A 22,170-nucleotide genomic window follows, 5' to 3' on the forward strand; every position below is an offset into this window, starting at 1 on the left:
TTTGTTGCTGTTTTGCTGTTTTAAATATGAGAAGATCTTACTGAACGCCTAAGTGATAAATTAGGTGAGGATTCCAGTCTCTAGAGTTGCAAGATTCATCAACCAGTTCACAGATTTTCTATTTGGCTTTGTTTGCAAAAACAGTTTGATGGTTCAGCTGGTGATATGTGGTATATTAAGGGGGTGTTCTCTCCCTTCATACCCTCTACTAAAGACGTGGAAATGAAGAAAATATGGTGAGTGAGGGTTTTTTGTTTTTGTTGCTTGAAAATTAAATAAAACACCACATATCTGGATCACAGGAGAGGTACAGAGATTCCAGTTTGGACTAGAGCAAGACTACATCTCACATATGCATAGGACAAAAGAAAGAATATGTCAATCAGAAGGATGGTTAATAGGAAATGGGGCATAAAGAGAGATGAGTGACAAAGGCAAATGAATTGCTCTTTCAGGCTGGCAGGAGAATCCCATGCCCTGGGCAGATAAATCCTAACATGGAGATGGAGAGCTCAGACTGAAGGCCATTGGAATCCATACCAGCAGCTTCTGCTCACCCGCCCTGACTCAGGGCTCCCAAGCAGCCCAGTCATACCTTGGTTTCCCTTGTGGCCTGTCTTTGGGAAGAGAATCCCTGGGCAGGCTAACAGGAATATCCAGCACAATTAACAAGTGTAATTCTATTTGTTAATCTATAAATAAGGAATTTGATTTTGTCTATCAGTATCTTATGATTTTTTTAAGCAAGATCTTACATCCCCATGTCAGTCAGTTTTCTGGGCAATGGATGAGATGGAGATTTTGGATTCAGGGTCAGACTCTGAACCTTGGTGAACACATCTAAGTAATGACAACCCATGGGGTCTCATCACTCACTCATTCCTTCACTCAATCACCATTTACTGCACTATGAGCTGAGCACACATTGAGGACCATCTTGGATGACAAACTCTTGACCTCTCCTTGCTATGTATGTTCCCATTTGAATTTTATGAAGACTCCATATAGACCATAGGTTTTCAGTTCTGAACCCTGATCATGCATCAGAATTATCTATTGAGTGTTTTAAAATACAGATGATGCCCGATTTGGGTATAGGGTTCAAGTATCTGCTATTTTAAAGGCTTGGCAGGTGATCTGATGAACAGATAGGGTTGTGAGCAATTCATGGAGATTGTCTATTTGGATCAATTAGACCAAACTGTTCACTTTGCTCGTACTATCCAGACAGATCCATGGATGTTTATAGGTGATTTCAATAAAGACCCTAAAGGAGCCATATGAACACGATAGAAAGTGACTGGGGGAGCGTGAGAGTAAATACTTGAACTGATGTACTAGTCTTCTAGAATACCACAGACCTGGTGGCTTAAACAGCAGAAATTTATTTTCTCATACAAAATAAGCCTTTCTCTGAAGGCTTGAAGTCCAAGATCAAGGTGCTGTGAAGGTTGCTTTCTGGATGCCTCTCTCCTAGGCTTGCACACAGTGCCTTCTTGCCTTGTCCTCACGTGATCTTTTCTCTGTGTGACAAGGAGAAAGAGATCTTCCCCTTCTCATAAGAATATCAGTCCTATCAAATTAGTGCCGCATCCTCTGACCTCATTGAACCTTAGCTACTTCCATAAAGACCATATCTCAAGGTACAGTTTAGGGGATTAGGGCTTCAGCATATGAATTTTGAGGGGACACAACTCAGTTCATAACAACTGGTTTCCATGATGAGAAACTTCCTGTTTGCACGGATGTGCCTTAATAATTCCAAAGATCAGCTCTGGTCATGTCACTGCCACACTAAAAAATTTATATAGATGATCTTTTCTTCTGATAAATTTTATAGAAAATGTGATGATACAGAAAGAGACACACCCCAGAAGATAACCACTGTTAAGTGCTTCACATGTCATCAACTTTTACACTTCCTTCAGGCCCATATAAACATATGTGAATCTACGTTTATAATACTAGGATAATCTAATATGCACTGTCCTATAGCACAATATTTTATGGACATCTTTCCATTGAAATACATGAAGTTGTTCTTTATCCTTTTTATTTATTTTATTTATTGTTATTATTATTCTTTATTTATTTTTGGCTGTGTTGGGTCTTTGTTGCTGCACACAGGCTTTCTCTAGTTGTGGCTAGTGGGGGCTACTCTTGGTTGTGGTGAGAGGGCTTCTCGTTGTGCTGGCTTCTCTTGTTGTGGAGCACAGTCTCTAGGGCATACGGGCTTCAGTAGTTGTGGGATGTTGGCTCAGTAGTTGTGGCTTGTGGGGCTCTAGTGCACAGGCTTAGTAGTTGTGGCACATGGGCTTAGTTGCTCTGTGGCATGTGGGATCTTCCTGGACCAGGGATTGAACCCATGTCCCCTGAGTTGGCAGGTGGATTCTCAACCACTGCACCACAAAGGATGTCCCTATCCTTTCTATTACCTAAATAATATTTCACCATGTGTGTAGACTACAATTTATTTAACCAGTGTAATGGAGGGGTCAAGAGCAGGTACTTTAGAATCTGACTCCCAGGTTTGAATCCCAGCTCTGTCACTAATTAGATATATGACCTTGGGCAAGTTCATTAACTTACCTGTGTTGCAGCTTCCTAGGAATAATAATGGCTTCTATGTGCTAAGATTTGCAGCTTTTTCTCTGAGGCTCTTTTTCCACACTATCTTTAAAGAACAGCCCAGATTAAATGCACCCTGTCCCATATCCCTGTGTAAGTGCTGTGGAGAAAATAGAGCAGGGAGGAGAAAGGAGGGTTCCAGGAGGAGGCTGCAGTTTTAAATAGGGGTGTCAGGGCTGACCTCCTTGAGAAGATAACATTTGTGCAAAGACCTGAAGAAGGTGAGGGAAGGAGACATATAAGTACCCGTAGGAAGAGGATTCCAGGTGGAAGCAAGGCTTTGAGGCAGGAGCACGCCTTGTGTGTTGAAGGAATAGGGAAAAGCTGAGTGTCCTAGACAGACAAAGTAAGGAGGGGAGCATGGGAGAAGAGGACTTTGCAGGCCCTGGGAAGTATTTTGGCTTTTGCTCAAAGTGAGATGGGATGTAGTGGTGGAGATCTGAACTAAAGATGACGTGATGTAACTTACATTTTGAAAGGATTACTCTGGATGCTATTTTGAGAAGACTTTAAGGGGCTAGATACAGAAACAGGGAGACTGTGAGGATACTGCAGTAGTCCAAGTGAAAAATGATGGTCATATTGGATCAGGTGGGTAGTGAGAGGTAGCTATATTATAAATAAATAAATACATTAATATACTTATTTTATTTATATCAGTATTTGCTGATAGAATATGGGGTATGAGAAAATGAATGAAGTCAAGGATGATAGCAAAGTTATATGGCCGAAATAAATGAAAGGGCAGAGGTGACATCTCTTGGGACTGGAAGATTGTACGGGAAGCATAATAAGGAGTTCAAACTTAGACGTGTCAAGCTGGGGAAGCCTATTATGCATCTGAGTGGAAATGTCACGTAAGGAGCTGGATATCTACTCTGTGGAGTCCAGAGGAGGGATCCAGGCTAGAAACTTTGGAGTAGCCAATGTATTTAAAACAACGAGATGGTACAATATCTGTAACAATTTTCTATTGCTGCCATAAGAAATCACCACAAACATAGTGGCTAACACAATACAAATTTATCTCGTGGTTCTGAAGATCAGAAATCTGGTATAAAATCAAGGTGTCCTCAGGCTATGATTCTTTCTAGAGGCTGTAGGGGAGAATCCATTTTCTGTTCATTCTGGTTGTTGCCTGAATTCAGTTCTTTGCCGTTGTAAGACTGAATCCTCATTTTCTTGCTAGTTATAAACTGTGGGCCTTTCCTAGCTTCTAGAGGCAACCACATGTCGTTGGCTTGTCGCCCCCTTACATCTTCTTCAAAGCCAGCAATGGTATGTCAAGTCCTTAACTCTTATCTCTCTGACCCACCCTTATGCCTCTTCTTCCACTTTTGCAGACTCATGTGATTAAATTGGGCCAATCAGATAAGTGGGGATAACCCCCCAATCTCAAGGACCTTAACCTTGATCACATCTGTAAGATACTTCTGCCATTTAAGATCATACAGTCACAGGTTCTGGGGATTAGTATGTGGTCATAACACCAGAAAAAGAATGTGTAGAGAGTGAGAAGAGGTGATCTGGGTCTGAACCCTGGGATATTTCAGAATTTAGAGATTGGAAAGATGAGGAAGAAACTAGTGGAGGCAACTAGGGAGCTGCCAGTGAGTGGGAGGAAAAGAATGGTGGCTGGTGAATGCAAAGTGAAGCAGTGATTCAAGTAAGGACAGGTCCATTGCTGTTGAGATTCAAGGGAGATGAAGCTGAGAATGTCCATTGGATTTAACAATGTGGACTTCCCTGGTGACCTGAACAAGAGCAGTTCTATTGGTATGGTGGTGGCAAAGCATGGTGAGAGAGAGTTAGAGAGAGAAATGGATTAATCCAAATAAGGTATACAAATGGTCAGTCCACATGAAAAGATGTCCAACATCATTGATCTTAGGGAAACACAATTCAAATCCTCAGTGAGATACTATGTCACACACACTAGGATGGCTACAATAAAAAAATAACAAGAGTAGGAGATGATGTACGTTGCTGGTGAAAATGTAAAAATGGCACAACTGCAGGTGGAAGATAGGAATGAAAGAATGAGAGGAGGATGGTGTACAAGAAGCTTTATGAAGGGTAACCCAATGGAAGATGGTAACTGGTTAGATGTCTGGGATGAGGGAGGAGAAGGAGTCAAAATAAGTAAAATGATGATCCCCATGGATCCAAATCATGCCTCCACCACCTACACTCGGGAGAAACTGTGTAAGGTACTTTACATCTCTGGATTTTATTTTTCCATCTGTACAATGGGGATTTCTGCCTCACAGAATTGATGAAGGTCTGAATGAGAAACTTATGTAAAACTCATTGAATGACGTTTTGGATAATAATGTGAAGGGGGGCTGGTTTGAGGATGCGGGTGCTGAAATATACAATATACCTTGTATAAGAGGAAGGAATTCTCATAACACCAAAGAGGAAGAAGCATCTTCTCTTGAAATATCTCATTTGAACCAGAGTACAAGATCCCTCATTCCATGTCTCCCACCGGTGGAGGCCTCATTGATAGCTGTTAGTGTCCTGTAAAATGGAGAACATATTACCTACCCTAGAGAGTCCTTGTAAGAATTAGAAAAAATAATATTTGTAAAGTCCTAGGACAAAACCTGGTCCATTATAGTCTCTGAAAGTCACGTTCTCTTCCTTTTTGAGCTGAGGTCACATAGGTCAGAGTAACACAGACCAGGGGCAGCTAGAGCCGGACCACAGATAGAAGATGTAGGTGTCTGTGGGGTGTCAGGCTCAGAATGGAGTTGTCCCAAGATTGCTGGATTAATCTGTTTTGAGCCAATTCTTTTGTGGGCTCCCACCTACCCAAACTTCCTCCATGGACTTTCAACGCCACATCCAGACCCAGGTCCTAACCCCGTCCTCTGTGGCGTGGTCAATACCTCCACACAGTCCCCATATGTGGGCTTGTGTTCTCAGAAAGACATATACCAGCCACACATGAGCGGCTGTGGGGATTCACACAGTCAGGAAGGTCCTCTTTGGGAAGCTTCAGGAGCATAAAGGTCAGAAGAAGAGGCAGTAACACAGGACTAGCTGCATTCTGCAGGGGTGAGGATCGTCAGTGGGAGGGCAGCTTGGGAAGGTGTCAGAGGAAGTGAGAGTGCTACGGCTGCCCAGGGAGCTGGGGGCAGGAGGGTCAGAGTCACGCAGACTGGGGCAGCCGGAGCTGGACCAGAGCTGGGAGACGCAGGTGTCTGCAGGGATCAAGCTCCGAGTGGAGGTGTCCTAGGAGTGCCGATTCTCCTGCCTCCTCCAATTAAATTATCTTCATGGCCTCACTTTCTGGCTTATGGACCTCACTGTGGACAGTATTAAGAGCCTCCTTTTCTTCTGAATGTTGTTTACCAATGCCCTAGGAACGCAAGACAGAGGGCTCCTGGAACAGCTGAGAAGCCACAGAGGGACCCGCATGGAACCAATGCTGCTGACAGGAGCTGCATGTGAATTCCCCCAAAGCGCCCAGCACTGCACGGGCCCCAGTTATAAGTTTTCTTAATAAATACCACTGACCACCTGGAGAGAGTTAAAGAGACAGCAGGGCCAGGAAAGGCAGATGACGGGGTTGACCGGCCCAGACCCAGGTGAGGACAGACTCAGGAGAGCCCAGGCTGGGCACAGCTCCCAGCCTCTCACCTTGTTCGTGCCCTCTTGAGGCTCCTGCTGGCTCAGCTCTGCATACTCGATGCTACCATCATTGTCCCTTTGGTCCTCCTGCAATTCTGTACCTGAGTCATACACAGAGTGGAGCTTGAACCTGGGACTTGAAAACGTGTGCCCACCTCCACTGCTATGAATCCCAAGGCCAAGGCCACACCCACCATCCCCTGTGCAGAGAGATTCCCTGAGTAGCAAAATGCAGGAGAAAGGGAGCCAAGGGTCCAGTGGGGGAGGGGAGGGATCTGGGGCAGGAAGGAGAAGGGCAACCTGCCTCTTCTAGTCTCCATCTTCTTCTTCTTCTCATGTGTCTTCCAAAGGTACAGTCCACCTCCGAGGGTCAACAGCACAGCCACGACAGCCCCTAGGATGCCTGGCAGGGCATCAGTACTGGCCTGTTCACGTGAACCTGTTGCCCTCACACAGAGAGAATGAACAAGGTTAAAGCAAGACAGAACCTGAGATACCCATTTCCAAGGGGAGATAGAGACAGAGCAGGTGGAGAGGTCTGAAGAGCCCTGGTTCAGAAGCTGAAGAGGGAGGAGTGTGGCAGCTTCATTTATTCAAACAGGTCCTGAGCTCCTGCCTGGTGCCAGGGATACTGAGACAATACCAGAGTCTGCCAGCCAGGGGGACTGCAGTGCAGTAGAGGTTCATACCTGGTACACAGATCTTCAGGGAGGGCCTCCCAGAGGAGGTGATGCCGAATTTGAGTCTTGAGGGAGGAGTAGGAGTTTGCCAGATCTTCAGGGTGGGCACAGCACTCCAGGAAGGGGGAGCATCACGTTCAGGGAATGGCTGTGACTAACGGGCAGCCCTGGGAGTTGCCATCGTCCCACTGCAGCAGGCAGGAGAGGGACGGGGCAGGGAGGAGCCGGGGGAGCAGGGTCAGAGGGAGGAAGAGTCTCTTTCCTGAGGGTCTCGTGGGCCATGCTGAGTGTTGAACTTTATTTGAGCCTCCAGGATGGGGCTGAGGGGAGGGTAACAGGGAATTTTAAGGGATGCTGACACCTTAGATCCTCCCAGCAAGTCTTCCTGGTGGAGGATGGGTCGGAGGGACGAGACTGCACACAGGGGACCAAGTCATTCAATCGTTCGGTGAAACACTGACTGAAAAAATTTTGCCAGAAGCTCTGCTTGGGACTCAGATTCAAAGAAGACAAGGCATGGCCTTGGCCCCCAAGGTGTTCCAGGCTGTGGAGGAGACAAACCCACAAACAGTACTGCTGCTCAGTGTGGGGGGGGGGGTGGGCACAGACAGCTGCCTTAAGAAGGTAATGCCTGAGGGCAGGACAGTTACAGCAGCTGCAGGGCCCTGTGCAACATGAGATTGAGGCACCCTTGTCCAGACTTTGCTAATAATAGAACTATAACCAATTGCAGGGCCCTGTGTCACCGTATTGATCACACGCCCATGAAGCCGGCAGTAACTGAGGGAAATCCTTCAAGAGGAATAAGTAAGGAACTGAAGGACTCTTAACTTGGAAAGGCTGATGGTAGAGGAAACAGCATTCCCAGAGGCTCAGAAGCTTGCAATAGCAGGACACATTCAGGGACACCAGGCAAACAATTCAAAACGTGAAGTGTGTGAAGTAAGAAACATAGGCAGAGACGCGTCTGAGCCCTGAATCCTACAGGGTGTCAATGGAGGTCAAATCTCTCAGATGACACAGACGATCGACACAATCCAATTCACTTTTCCTGAAGACCACTCTACACACACGATGATGAGGAATGAGTGTGGGGAGAGGTACTGGAAGGCTGCTGCAGGGGCAAGGGGTGGAGAGGAAAGCATGGATGTGAGAGGCATTTAAAAGCAGAAGCAAATTGGATGTACTTCCCAGGCTCCTGTATGGGGTGACCTGGTGGAAGGTGGTGCTTAAAACATGGTGGGAATAAAAGCCCAGAACCCTCACCCCCGTGCGCCTGAGCTCTGAGAGGGCCCCTCGCCTCTGGCAGGTGCACTCACCATGGGCACAGGCTTCCCCGAGGTCTAAGGTGGCAGTTTTCTGGTCCACCTGGTTGCTGAGCACGCAGGTGAGTCTGGCGCTGGGCTGGCTCAGGGACAGGTTCACAGTCAGGGTCCAGGAGTTGGGGGCTGGTCCCGGTGTCCCTCTCCACTCCAGCTCCCTGGGGAGGCCCTCGCTCTCCCAGGTCACGTTCAGGTCCTGTGTGGCCCCCGAGGCCCTGCACCCCAGGGTGACATTGCACCAGCCCGGTGTGACGGATGGTGATTCAACCAGGATCTGAGGAAGGGGTGTAGGTTCTGGGGCAGGATGGAGAAAAGAATGGAGCTCACATGAGTAGAGAACATTACAGTCTGCATATTCTCATCCATTATCTCATTGAAATCCTGGCATCCTCTCTTTAAGGAGGGTGGGAACATTTTATAGATAAAACACAATTTGCCAAAGCTAAATATATAGCAGTGACAAAAGGAGGGGAGCCACTGAGTTAAGCCCTACATAATTTCACTTGTTTGAGCAAATCTTAAAAGTCTCCCACAAAAAAATAAAGCCTGGACCTCACCTACCCAAGGCCCATTATATTTTGAAATTGGGGTCTTTCCTTTCCTAGAAAGAGAAGAAGTCTGGGGCAGAAGGGCTGGCCCTTGCCCTGATTCTCCTGCTGAGATGGTGCCTAGGATGGCCCAGGCCTTGAGAGACAGGCATCAGGCCAGCTCTGGGAAGCCAAAGGAAGCCCATGCTTCTCAAAGTAGAGATGTTTGTGGGAGATGCAGGAATGACAACTCCAGGTCTGGTTAGAACATGCCACTGAACTTTAGGCACAGGCAGGAAAAGAAGTGACAGTTCGGCAAGTTAGTCTTAGATGTCACATGGGGACCTAAAGCTGTCAAATCCACTCTCTTTCTCTCTCTCTTCTTTTTAAAATTTCTTTCTTTATTTATTCATTTATTGGCTGTGTTGGGTCTTTATTGCTGCACGCTGGCTTTCTCTAGTTGTAGGGAGCGAGGGCTACTCTTTGTTGTGGTGCACGGGCTTCTCATAGCCATGGCTTCTCTTGCTTTGTGGAGCACGGGCTCTAGGTGCGTGGGCTTCAGTAGTTGTGGCACATGGGCTCAGTAGTTGTGGCTCACGGGCTCTAAAGTGCAGGCTCAATTATTGTGGCACATGGGCTTCGTTGCTTTGCGGCATGTGGGATCTTCCTGGAGCAGGGATCGAACCTGTGTCTCCTGCATTGGCAGGCGGATTCTTAACCACTGTGCCACCTAGGAAGCCCCTCTCTCTTTTTTTTTTTTTAATTTTATTTTATTGAAGTATAGTTGATTTACAATGTTGTGTTAATTTCTGCTGTTCAGCAAAGTGATTCAGTTGTACATATATATATTCTTTTTCATATTCTTTTCCATTACAAATCCATTCTCTTATATCAGGTATCTCCCTAGGCAATAGCAACTTTAGGGAAGGAAGGAGTTGCCAAATGAAGTTCTTAACAAGTGTTTCACTGTAAACTTTCTCTTACATCTACCAATAATTTTAGAGCTGGATCTGGGGAGCTTTTGTGAGTGAGGCTGGCCTTGGGCTGGTACTAAGAGAAGAGGAGGCAGGGAGGACTAAGTTCACATAGATTTCCGAATGTGGTAGGTGAATAGTGGCCTCCAAATAGGTCCATGTCCAATCCTCAGAACTTGTTAGGTTACATGGCAAAGGGGAATTAAAGTAACAGATGGAAATAAGGTTCCTAATCAGCTGACCTTAAAAAATGAGAGGGACTTCCCTGTTGGTGCAGTGGTTAAAAATCTGCCTGCCAATGCAGGGGACGTGGGTTTGATCCCCAGGCTGGGAAGATCCCACATGCCGCGGAGCAACTAAGCTCGAGTGCCACAACTACTGAAGCCTGAGCACCTAGAGCCCATGCTCTGCAATAAGAGAAGCCACGGCAAAGACAAGCCTGTGCACCTCACCGCAACTAGAGAAAGCCCGTGCACAGCAACGAAGACCAAACACAGCCAATAAATAAATAAATAAATAAATAAATTTATTTATTTATTTATGAAAAAAGGGAGATTGTTCTGGATTATCTGGATGGAATCAGTGTAAGCACAAGGGTGCTTGAAAGTGGAAGAAGGAAGAAGAGGAGAAGGTCAGAGAGCTGTAATGTGAGAAGAGAATTGGTCCCACTATTGCCAGCTTTGAAGGTAGAGGAAGGTGGTCTCTAGCTAAGGAGTGTGGGAGTCACTAGAAGGTGGAAAAGACAAGAAATGTTTTCTCCCCTGGAGGCTCCAGGAAGGAACACAGGTCTGCCAATACCTTGACTTTAGCCCAGTAAGAATGTGTTTGATTTCTGACCTATAGCACAGTAAGATAATAAATTTATGCTATTTTATGCCACTAGTTTATAGTAATCCATTATAGCAGCAATAGAAAACATACACAAATTGAGTAAACTTAATCCTATGAAGAACAATAAGTGTTATGGCAAAAATTCCATTTCCCTAAATTTCCATTCTTCTCTCCCAAAACATTGAAATGATTTTCTCTCCAGTGTGAATCTCAGCTCTGCTCACCATTTGTGGTAAACCTACTTACCCTAATTTAAGAGAATAAAATAGAGTCTGAAGCCTGGTGTCTGGAAGGAATTCTGTAAAATAGGGCCTATGTGATACATCTAGGGACAAAAGAGGGAGATAAGCCACGGAATGGGGTGTGGGTGGAGCTGTCACTTACCATAAACAGTGAGGTAGAAAACCTGGGTGAGTTCTATTCCTGCAGGAAACCTGGCTCGAGCCCGGTACTGCCCACTGTCCTCAGAGGTCAGGTTCTCAATCCTCAGGGACGTCATGTTGGGCACATGGACCCTCTGCTGGTACTTGTCCTGGAGGCTGACCCAGGTTGGAGCCTCTGCCCCAGGATGGACTTGCAGCAGGACTCTGTAATTTGACTCAGGGCCAAAACCCCAGAAGATCTCCTTAGGGTCAGCTCCTGGATCCTTGATCACGTGAAACAACACAGAACCTCCTCGGATCCCTTGCATAGAAACATGGGCTCCAGAATCCTGTACTCCAGGACCACGGGCTCCGGAACTCTTGGTCCCAGTGCTGCAGATGCCTAGGACATTGGAAACAGGAAATGTGAGTGTTCTCTCTCTAAGAATAAAGGAGAACTACAGAATCCATATTTTATTATTTAAAAAATTTTTATTGGAGTATAGGTGATTTACAATGTTGTATTTGTTTCTGCTGTACAGCAAAATGAACCAGCCATACATATACACATATCCACTCTTTTAGATTCTTTTCCCATGTAGGTCATCACGGAGTAATGAGAAGAGCTCTCTGTGCTGTACAGTAGGTCCTTATTAGCCATCTATTTTATCAGAGTCCATACTTTAAGTGAAGTCCTTAATATACTCCCTATATTCCTGGAAGACAGCCTAGTGTAATGAATTTGAAGCAATTCTGGAACCAAGTCCTCATCCTAGTGAAGTGTAACCTTGAATAGATTACTTAAACTTGCTAACCTGCAGTTTCCTCACCTGCCTCATAAGGTTAAGTATGAGTTAAATGAGATCATGGATGAAAAGGACCTAGCACATTTTGGGGCACAAATTAGGTGCATAACTGTTGGAGGAGCTTCTAGAGTGTCTCCAAATAGCCCTCTCCTCCTGTTCACACCCTTGTGAAACCCCAGCCCCTGGAGTGTGGGCTGCACTTGGTGACTTGCTCTCAGGAATGGACCACAGCAGATGTGAAGGATGTCACTCAGTGATACTAGGTAATCCAAGACTGTGACTTCCCTCTTGCCCACACTCTCTCTCCTTCACTCTCTCTTGCTCACTCTGAGGAAACCAGCTGCCATGTTGTCAGCTGCCCCATGGAGAGGAACTGTGTGACAAGGAACTGAGGGAGCCTCTGGCAAACATCCAGGGAGGAACTGAGACCCTCAGTCCAGCAACCACAGGAACTTCCTCCCATCAGCAATTCCACAGGTGAGCTTGGAAGCAGATCCTGCCCAGTTGACCCTGAGCAGATGTAACCCCAGCCAAGACCTTGGTTTTAGCCTGGGAGACCCTGAGCCAGAGGACCCAGCTGAACCACCCCTGGGTTTTGACCTCCAGAAACTGTGAGGCTGTACCTGGTGGTGTTTAAGGCGCTCACTTTTGGGGTGACAGGTTACACAGCAGTAGATACCTAATACAAATATGAAGGCTGCTCTCCTTCCTGCTCCTTCTAGGCAGTGTAGTAGTCAGAATAGGCTGGGCTGTGCTGTGTAACAAACAGTTACAATACCTCAGGGTCTTAGAACAAGGGGACTTTATATCCCCACCACAGATCCCCTGAGAGAGTGAGGAGGGGGTCCTGTCACACATGGTGGAGGCTCCACCTCCTCGTGGCTGCACCTGTGGAACCCACAGCATTCTCACCGGCTCCCAGACCCACAGCAGGGAGGGGAGATAGGAGAATCACACAGGGGGTTTCACTGCATCTGTTCAGAAGGAGCATGACCCCTGCTCTTGCTTTTTGGTCAGCACTCATCACAAGTCTCTGGCTAACTGCGAGGGACTGGAATATGTGAGGGAGCAAGTAATCATTTAGTGAGCTCTGCTGTCCCTGCCACCAAGACAGCACTTCCCTAGCCAGTCCCCAAGAGGCTGCACATTCCCCTGAGGGTTGCCGTTCCTCCCCGCCCCACCCCCGTGAGCCTAATTTCCCTTCAGACACAGGGCTCATGGACTTGATATCCTCCGTCCTTTCTGGGGACCAGGGTAGGACAAAATGGGAGCAGGGAAAGTGCCACAGAATGATCTTAATCTGAGAAGATGATCCATCTGCTTCTTCCAGCAGGTCAGGACCCTCCTGGCTTGGCCTCTGCCTGTCAGGACCCAGTCCTCCCTCCAAATCAATAAATTCTCCTTATCAGTCCTGCCTTTCTCCTGCTGTACTTATCCCCATCCTGGCTCTCACTGGAAGCAGAGAAGAGCTCACACTGTAGTCATATGTAGAAATATTTCAGATCTTTCTTTGTGTTAATTTAATCACTAACTCAACCAGGCATCTCCTCTGGCCTGGGCTTCACCCCAGTGCCATCAGCTCCTGTCACAGGACTGGGGCCCTCAGCACCTCCTTAGCCCCAAGGCCACAGACCATCAGGACCTGTATCATGGTGGCTGGGAGGGGCGGGTGGTAGGTCACTGCAATATCCATTCCTGCCTCGGGCTGTCCAAAGGAACAGGTGTTCACTCATCAGCCTCCTGCCTGGCTCCTCCTCTGTCCCTTCCTTGTACACATCACACCTCTCTGCCACCCCAGGGTAGGTACAGATCTGGTGCACACACCATGCTGTCCTGCAGAGCATGTGCCTTGGGGTTCAGCATGCCTCCCCAACACAGCCCACAGAAGGTCAATTGAGAAGACCCAGATGGGACTGTGCTACCAGGTCCTTCTAAACAAGTCAGGAGCCAATGCCACAGCCAGCAAGTCATTCCTCTCTCATCAGAAACAGAATTGGCCCTAAACTGGATTTTGGACTCTAACCTCCAGAAAGGTGAGACAATAAATTTCAGTTGTTTTAAGCCACCACGTTTTGGAACATTGTTATGGAAGCCCTAGGACCCCAGGAAGGGTGGCACCCAGGGACAACATGGTGACCCTATGAGGGTTTCCTGGGAGCCAGGGCTGGGCTCTTGGACAGAAAATTGTTGAGGTGTAGCCTCTGGAGTGAAACAGACCTGGGTTCAAGTCCCAGATCTACCCTTTACTGGCTGAGTAATATTTAGCAATTTCCTAAATCATCTAAGCCTTGAGCTCCTACATCTGAACCATGGGGAGGAGAATTGCAAGTATTCACGGGCTTCCTGAGAGGCTAAATGATATGCACAAAGCACCCAAGAGTAGGAATTAGGTTGTTATTATTATTACTATTAGCTGGATTTGATGCTTTCACTGCCTGGAACAAGAAAGAGCGCATCCCCCCTGGAACATGATTCCAGTCCCTGCATTTCAGCAGCTCCATCAGACCCCAAGTGTCTAGTCATCCTCGGACAGCCCATCAGAGCTGGCGGTTACAGATGGTAATCCCCATTCAAAGGACTAGGAAACTGCATTTCAGCTACACTGAGTGGCTTTTTAAATTTTAAATAGATTCTACCTTCACAAGGTTAAAAAAGGAGGGGGAAATAGAGATTGAAAATGAAGTTTCTCCCTCCATCCCTCACTCCCACGCCCAATCCTATTTTCCAAAGTCGGGCACTACTACCAGTTTCCTGTGTACCATCCAGAGACAGTCTATGCATTTACAAGCACCTACGTGTATGTCCACACACATGAACGCACTCTGCACATGCCATTCTCCTTTCCTTTTCTCATAACAGCACACGCAGGAGCCCACTCTGGGTCTGTACCCATAGGAGTGTCTCATTCAATGGCTACAGGTGTTCCACGTGGGGATCTACTTCTGGACAACTTCGCATGGATAAATTTGTTTCTTTCCACTACAAACAATGCTGCAATGAATATCCTTGGTTTGAAGTCTTTGCACGCATGGGTGTACATGCACTGGGATAAATCCTTAGGTGGGTCAAAGGCATGTGCATCTGAGCCTTGCATGGATAGTGTTAAACTGCCCTCCAAAGGGTGTTCCTTGTCTTCACTCCTACCAATAGTTTCATTTTCCCTCTAACACATAATGAACAAGCTTTTTGCCCTTTGCCAAGCTGGTGAGGGAAAATTAGATCTTATGAGGGTTTTCCTTAACATTTTTTACGTAAATGAAGTTAATCATTGTTTCATGTTATTGCCATTTTCATCTCCTTTTCTATCAACTGTGAGCTATCTGCTTATGTCCTTTGCCCATGTAGGATTTTTGTGTTTTTTTTTTTTTTTTCCAATCAGTTTATAGGAAATAGACACTTTTAGAAAATTTGCCCTTTTTCTAGCATAAGTAATACAATATTTTCCAGTTGGCTTTTCAACTTTGTCTATGAACTATGTGCCCTGACAAATTGTTATTTTTATAAAGTTATACATAGCAATCATTTTTAAGGCTTATTGGTTTTATATCTTGAGGAAAAAGTTTGCTCCCAATTCAAAGTTATGTTTTTAATTCTCTAATTCTCTCCTGTTTTCGTCTAGAACTTTTACGATTCAATGGTTATGTTTAAATCTTTGATTCACTGACATTCACTGAGGTGTGAGACTAGGTGATCTAGGATGTCAGAGCAGTCAAAGCTTGGACATTAGCATCAGCAAAACTTGAATTGAGTCCAGGTCCTCCTGTGTAGACTTGAGCAGTTATGTAACCTGTTTGCCTTCAGCTTTTTCATCTGTGAAATGGAAATATAATAGTGCTTCTCTCATAAAATTATTGCTGGTATTTAAGAAGAGGAAAGCTTATAGCACAGTGTTTGATAATTATTCCACGCGTGTGAGCTGCTCTCGTTACTGTGATGCTGATTCTTGAACAAGCACATCTGGGGTCAGAACTACACATTTGCAGTTTCCAGGGTGAAGACCTTTCCTCTCCACCAGTTGCCTCTCTCAGGGGTCTCCTCCTGGGTACAGGGATGTGCTCCAGGGAGTCAGACACCCGTGGGAGCAACCCCATAGGAGGACCTAGGGAGACAGAGTCCAGCCAGGGCCTCCCTGCTTACCAAAGCCCTGAGATGGAAAGGAAATTCATTGTCGTGTCGACAACAGCTGGAATCCGCTGCCACTGTCAATGCCCGTGTCACCAGGTACCTCAGTGTATCTGTGCTGCCGGGGACAGTGGGAAAGATGGAGGGAAGGACAGACCACGAGTTATTGCAAGCTTGGGCTGAAAAACTTTATATTATTGATTCTATTTGGTGTGGGCATTACCGCTTCCTTTTGTGGGTTCCTTTGTAATTATAAAAGTTTTATGTGCTCCTGCAAACCTATTACATGGATTACAGAGTCGACTCAAGTAAAAGTTCTAAGTGTGCCTCCTCCCTAAAGTAAGCACTGTTAATGATGTATATCCTTCCAGACCTTAATCTGTGTTGTCACAGATACTATAAACCTGTATAAACACAGGATATCTATTTGTAAATTCATTTTGGCCTTCCTGTGGTGTGTATAAATGTGTCTTTGCCTCTTCCTTAGAATCGGCTGTAGCACCCTGCTGGTTCCCTCATTAACTAATGGGCAAAATAAAAGTATCCTTAGGTCATTATCACAGTCAGTGTTAATTTAATGTTGAAACATACAGTTCTGGGGACACTAACCATTAAATCAGAGAAACAGCTCTTTGTTCCAGTGGGGGGAGTGGGTAGTTGGACTTCCTGAGATACAGCATTTCAGTCTCCAATGTGGCACCTTTCTAAGGGATTTTCACCAGTAATTCTGACCGGTTTGTTTTATCTGCCCCCTCAATCCCCCATCCAATCCACCACCAGCATTGTTAAGAGAGGGTCAGGGAGAAAGAAGCTGATATTTTCTGTTAAACAGGCAGGAACTGCAAAGCTCTGGTCAAGGCCGTTAGTTAGTGGTTTCTTAACAGCTGTAGCTTGCTTTCCTGAGTGTGGTTTGCAGACAAGCTTTCCCCACTGTGGGGAAGGAGAGGAAGTCCTCCAGTAGGTGGTCTGAGGACACTGAGTCCTGAGACCCCTCCCAGGAACAGAGGCAGAGAAAACAGAGGCCCAGGCAGGATTCCCAAGGGGAGGCTTGAAGAGGCATCCGCTCTCTCCTTGGAGGGCTAGACATGACCAAAGGAACTTCCAGGGATCTTCTCTTTGAAGCTTCCCTAAACATGCTCATTGCTGCTGTCCCTGTCAGGACACAGGAATAGGACAGGACAGGGTGAAGAGACAGAGCAGGGGCCTTGAAATCCCCACAGGAGAGGCCTGTCTGTGTAGAGGCACCAAATCCCAGAACATCACAGCTGGGAGGGGCCTTCGAGGGGATCTGCCCAGGCCCCTCCTGTCACAGAGGAGGAGGCTCCCCAGGGGGTGAACGTGTCCTGGGGCACACAGGGCAGAGCCAGACCCAGAGCCAAGGCTCCTCTCTCCCAGCCCAGTGCTTCTCCCCTGCGGGAGCCGCCCATCAGCTCTCCCGCCCTGTCCCTGTCTTCCCCAGGAGCTCCCCTCCCTCCCCTCCCAGCACTGCTGTCTCATCACCAGGATCTGAGCAGTTCCTGGAAGCTTATCCTCCAACTTTCCTCTCCTGGGAAAGAGGAAGCAAGTACTTAGAGAGGTTTAGCAGGGCAGGGACTTCTGGGCAGCTGCGGGCTAAACAGCAGCCCAGGCCGGTCTCTGCACTCCCTGGAAAAGAGGGAGCCAGGGAGAGAGGAGGCTCAGCCCTCAGGCTGCAGGGAGAACTCACCCAGAAGGGGCTGGTGAGCACCAGCTGGGAGGAAGTTGCAAGACGACATAGAAGGAGAAGGAAGGCAGCAAGAGCTCTGTGATCTACAAAAGATCTAATCCTGAAGAAGAAGAAAATAAAGCCAGAAAGGGTACGGTTGTAAACAAGACAGAGTAAAATTTATTTAAATAATGTAAAGTTAAACACTCAAAATTAACATAAAATTTTGTCCATTTTTCTGACTCACTCTACCCTCCCTCCCTTCCTCCCTTTCTTCTTAAATTTTGAAGGCTGCCATTCCTTTCACAAAATGAAAATTTCATTTTAGTTAGTGTCCTGCACCTTGCTCGTGGAAATCCCTGCATCTGACCTCAGGAAACTGGAAATCCCTCCAGACAATTAGCATGTTTGTTTTGAAGCCTCCGTATTATTCGCTGGTGCAGATACTTTCCAATATATTGAGCCGTTCCTGAATTGATGGGTACCTCCTTTGTTTCCACTGTTTCCCCTAAAACAGTGCTTTCAATCTGGGGTCTCCAGGATCTGAGCAGTGTGTGGCTGTGGAGGGAGATGCAACCCATGGGCATGAAAAAAGGCATCCTCCTAGAGCACTCATTTTACCAGAAGGTAGCATTTCTTAATGTTTTAAGATAAAAACTAATGTTGTCGTGGAATGCAAAATTCACAAGTAATTTTAAGTTAAACCTGAGACTTCCAAGGACCCTGTCCTTTGTGATGAACTGAGCCCCAAGCCTGGAAGTGAGTGCATGTTCACGCTCCCTTTTAAGTGGAGGAGCCCAAGAAGCCTGGACTACAGTTACTTCCTCCAGCTCAGACACGGGTTCTGGTCGGCTCCCTCCTCCACAGGACAGCTGCACAGGCTGCCAGGTCCCCTCTGAGTTTCAGGCCAGGGGTGCCCTGTTCCCACCTGCTCTGCCCCAAGGAGCCGGATTCTTTGTCTCCATCCCTCTCCCCAGACAGCTCCAGGCTCTCCCGGCCTCCCGGCCTCCCTGTTACAGCAGCAGAAGCAGCCTCACCTCCCTGGAAATATTTCCCTTAATGCAGCCAAGGCTGTTCTAGCTCAGGGTCCCAGACTTGCCACAACCAAAAGGCCATTTTGTTCTTCTGTTCACCCCAGGGCTCTAAACCAAATGCACTGCATTTGCTAAATAATCACAGAGGTGTTTTGTCTTTTTGTTCACCAAAGACCTGAGGCACGGAAAGAGGACGCTGCCGCATGCTACCCGCTGGCCCTCCCTCCCAGGAGCCTGGTTCACTCACTGAGGAGGAGGCTGGTGAATCCCAGGAGCCAGGAGGCCCAGCAGAGGTGGGGGTCTTCTGAGCAGGGCCCCATCACAGGCTGCCTGCCAGTCTGTTCAGCTGCAGAGGAAACGTCTAGGAGGAGAGGCAAGATAGGAGGAAGAGCTCTACATAGAGGAGCCCTTAGGCTCTTCCCACGCCTAGGGTGGGGCTAGTAGGTTAGCTCTGGGCTTAGGGAAATTTCTCCTGCATTTAGTGGCTGTTGTTTGTCCCTATGACTCATTCAATGAGTCAAATTTCCTTTTTGATTTTCCATAAATTCAACTGATAGTTGAAATCTATGAGAAGAAGCTGTGAGCAAAAGAACAAAGCTCTTTGGGGAAAGTGTCAACTCCCTACATCGCCTAACCTCTGGGATTTCTTTCTTCTCCTCTTCACCGAGCTTCCCCCTCAGCTGTCCAGACTTTAAGGTTGGATCTGCAGGACTGGCCCCAAGACTATGCACTCAAGGTCGTCAGCCTACTTCATATTAAATTCATTTTATGGATGTGAAACCTAAGTTGTAAGGAGCAGTGCAACCTGCAAAAGGTCACACAGCAAATCAAGAGTTGGTCTAGTATTGATGTCAGCATCATGTTAGTGTGAGATGCTTCGTCTCTCTCCTTCAACCTGCAACTAGTAAAGCATCCATAACTCAACACAAGTTCCTCTGCCCAACACACCAGAATGCCAGAGAGACTCACACATCTGTACATATAAAGGTGGGTGGATTGGAACACATAGAGGAGGCAGAATTTGGAGACAAGCAGGAGGGTGCCAGTGCTCCTGGATGCCCCGGTAGTGGTGGGTGAGCATACAGCCCCCGAGAACCTGGTAGTAGCAGCAGATGGTGCACACAACTCCTTCCAGCTGCAGAGGCACCCACAGCTACAGGTAACTGGGCAGCCTGGCATCGGCTGTGACTCTGGCCTTTCACCTCACTCCCCATCTTGTGGTGGCAGCACCAGAGAAGCCAGCAACTCTGGACATGGTAGAGGTGCCTGTAATCCTGTCTTCACTCCCCTCCCTTGCTATAGCAGTGGTGCCAGTGACCCAGGAGACCTCCAGTACAGCAGAGGTGCCTACCATCCTGGTGCCCCTTGTGGTGATACCAGTCCAAGCAGTGACACCTGCAGCAGCAAGGCAGCAGTGGTGATGAGGGCATTGGTGAGACCTCTGGCAAAGGTGGTGAAGGGTGGAAAATGTTCATTCTCAAATATAGCTAAAGACTCAGGCGGGTAAGAGAAGTCAAAACCTTTGCTATAGTGCCACCTACTGAAAAACAGAGGAAAGATGTCTACCCACCTGTTGAACTGTTAGAATCATGGTAAACAGCACTTTACCCAAATAGAAAAGGTGTTTGCTATTTCTAATGTGCTGGCGGATGAGCATCTCATCAAGCACCGTGAAAAACCATGGTAATATGGCATCACAAACATAAAATGACAATTCTCTAGCAACCCAACTTAAAGTTGTGGAATATTGTGATCTGATAGAAAATTCAAAATAGCTGTCATGGAGATACTCAACCAGCTTCAAGAGAACTCAGAAAGGCCGTTCAATACGTTCAGGATTAAAATCAATGAACAGAAGGAATGTGTTACCAAAGAGATTGAAATTCCAAAAGAGAACCAAACAGAAATTCTGGAGCTGAAGAACTCAATAAAAGAGATGAAGAGTGTATTAGAAAGCACTGAAAGTAGAACAGATCATATAGAAAAGAGAATTAACAAACAAAGATAGAAATCTAGGAGTTACTCAGATAGAAGAGGAGAGTAGAGTAAGATTTAAAAAAAAGAAGAAACTTTATGAGAACAGTCTGATTCCATTAGAAAAGACAACATAAGGATAATAGATATCCCAAGAGTAGAAGAGAGGGGAACAGAGAACTTACTTAAAAAAATAATAGCTGATCTAGGGTTGGGGTGGGAGGAACTGGGAGACTGGGATTGTCATATATATATTAATATGTATAAAATAGATGACTAATAAAAAATATCAAATTGTACACTTTAAATATATGCAGTTTATTGTATGTCAATTATAGCTCAATAAAACGCTTTTTAAAAGGAAAAGGAAAAAAAGAAAAAAGGAAATAATAACTGATCTCAAGTTTTATCTCTATTGCTTTCCTGGGTGAATACTGTCTCCCCAAAATTCATGTCCATCTCGAACATGTGACCTTATTTGGAAAAAGGGTCTTTCCAGATGTAATTAATTACAATGAGGTCATACAGGATTGTAGTGGGCCCTAAATCCTATGACTGGTGTCCTCAAAAGAACAGGAGAGAACACACAGAGGTACACGGGGAAGAAGGCCGTTAGAAGATGAAGGCAGATGGTGTGACACAGCTGCAAGCCAGGTGTGCCAGGGATTGCCAGCAGCCACAGCAGTGAGGAGAAAGCATGGGACCAATGTTCAGTCAGAGCCTCCAGAGGGAGGTCCCACCTTCACCTTGATTTCAGACTTGTACCCTCCAGAACTGTGAGAGAATACATTTCTGTTGTTTAAAAAAAAAAAAAAAGGAATAGTGAAGAACTTCTACAACCTGGGGAAGAAACTGATTATACAAGTTCATGAAGATAATAGCACACTTAGTTATCTCAAAAGACCTCCAAAACACATGATATTAAAACTGTCAAACATCAACGATAAAGAAATTTAAAAGCAGCCTGGGAAAAAAGGATGGTAACCTATAAAAACATTCTCCATTAGGCTATCAGGATATTCTTAGCAGGAACTCTATAGGCCAGGAGAGAGGGGAATGACATACTCAAATATTGAAAGATAAAAATTGCCAGCCAAGAATACTCTTTCCAGCAAAGTTATCCTTCAGATATGAAAGAAATAAAGGCTTTCCCAGACAAACAAAAGTTAAGGGAATTCATCACCACTAGACCTGCCTTATGAGAAATGTTGAAGGAACTCTTCTACCTTAAAAAAAAGCAAAAGTACACAAAGTTTTGATTCAGGTGATAAAAAAAGTATCAGAAAATTGCAACTCTCTATCAGAATAGGTTGTTAAATAATAATAGCATAAAAGTTAAAAGGAAAAAATCATTAAAATGACTATAATACAATTTGGTAATAAGCTCACAACATAAAAAAGAATAATTTGTGACGTCAAAAACATAAGAGGAATCAAAAACCTCCCCAAAAACAAAAGCCTAAAGCCAGATAGAAGTCACTGGTGAATTCTATCAAACATTCAAAGATTTAATACCTATCCTTCTCAAACTCTTCCCAAAATAGAAGAGGAGGGAATGCTTCCTAACTCATTTTACAAGGCTAACAT

At 46.0% G+C, this 22,170-nt stretch overlaps 1 protein-coding gene across 11 annotated transcripts; it reads right to left on the reverse strand.

Annotated features, from left to right (window-relative positions):
* Nucleotides 1–1,371: 1,371 nt before the first annotated feature.
* Nucleotides 1,372–18,985, reverse strand: LOC130848686 (SLAM family member 5-like). Of its 11 annotated transcripts, none has more exons than XR_009052618.1 (7): nucleotides 18,857–18,985; nucleotides 10,986–11,366; nucleotides 8,267–8,563; nucleotides 6,572–6,706; nucleotides 6,277–6,368; nucleotides 5,012–5,151; nucleotides 1,372–1,523 (listed from the first exon to the last, which is right to left on the reverse strand). XR_009052618.1 is itself a non-coding variant. In XM_057727110.1 (7 exons), exons 2-7 carry the CDS (start codon nucleotides 17,643–17,645, stop codon nucleotides 5,900–5,902), a joined length of 1,050 nt encoding a protein of 349 aa, XP_057583093.1. In that variant the 5' UTR covers nucleotides 17,646–17,696; nucleotides 18,857–18,982; the 3' UTR covers nucleotides 5,548–5,899. The 11 variants fall into 11 exon arrangements, 8 of the variants coding, with proteins under 8 accessions (XP_057583097.1, XP_057583093.1, XP_057583117.1 ...); XR_009052619.1 differs by having other exon boundaries at nucleotides 1,372–1,546; XM_057727110.1 differs by lacking the exons at nucleotides 1,372–1,523; nucleotides 5,012–5,151 and adding exons at nucleotides 5,548–5,995; nucleotides 17,597–17,696 and having other exon boundaries at nucleotides 18,857–18,982.
* Nucleotides 18,986–22,170: the final 3,185 nt, after the last annotated feature.

The sequence above is a fragment of the Hippopotamus amphibius genome, chromosome 1, assembly GCF_030028045.1.
Source record: "Hippopotamus amphibius kiboko isolate mHipAmp2 chromosome 1, mHipAmp2.hap2, whole genome shotgun sequence".
NCBI lineage: Eukaryota > Metazoa > Chordata > Mammalia > Artiodactyla > Hippopotamidae > Hippopotamus > Hippopotamus amphibius.

Coding starts and splice junctions, on each gene's coding strand:
- LOC130848686 (XM_057727104.1), bottom strand. CDS start 18,929: ATGGGGCCCTGCTCAGAAGACCCCCACCTCTGCTGGGCCTCCTGGCTC. Junction 11,367..18,856: donor ATTCACCAGCCTCCTCCTCA/GTGAGTGAACCA, acceptor CCAATGTCCTAG/GCATCTGCAGCACTGGGACC. Junction 8,564..10,985: donor TTTCTACCTCACTGTTTATG/GTAAGTGACAGC, acceptor ATCCTGCCCCAG/AACCTACACCCCTTCCTCAG.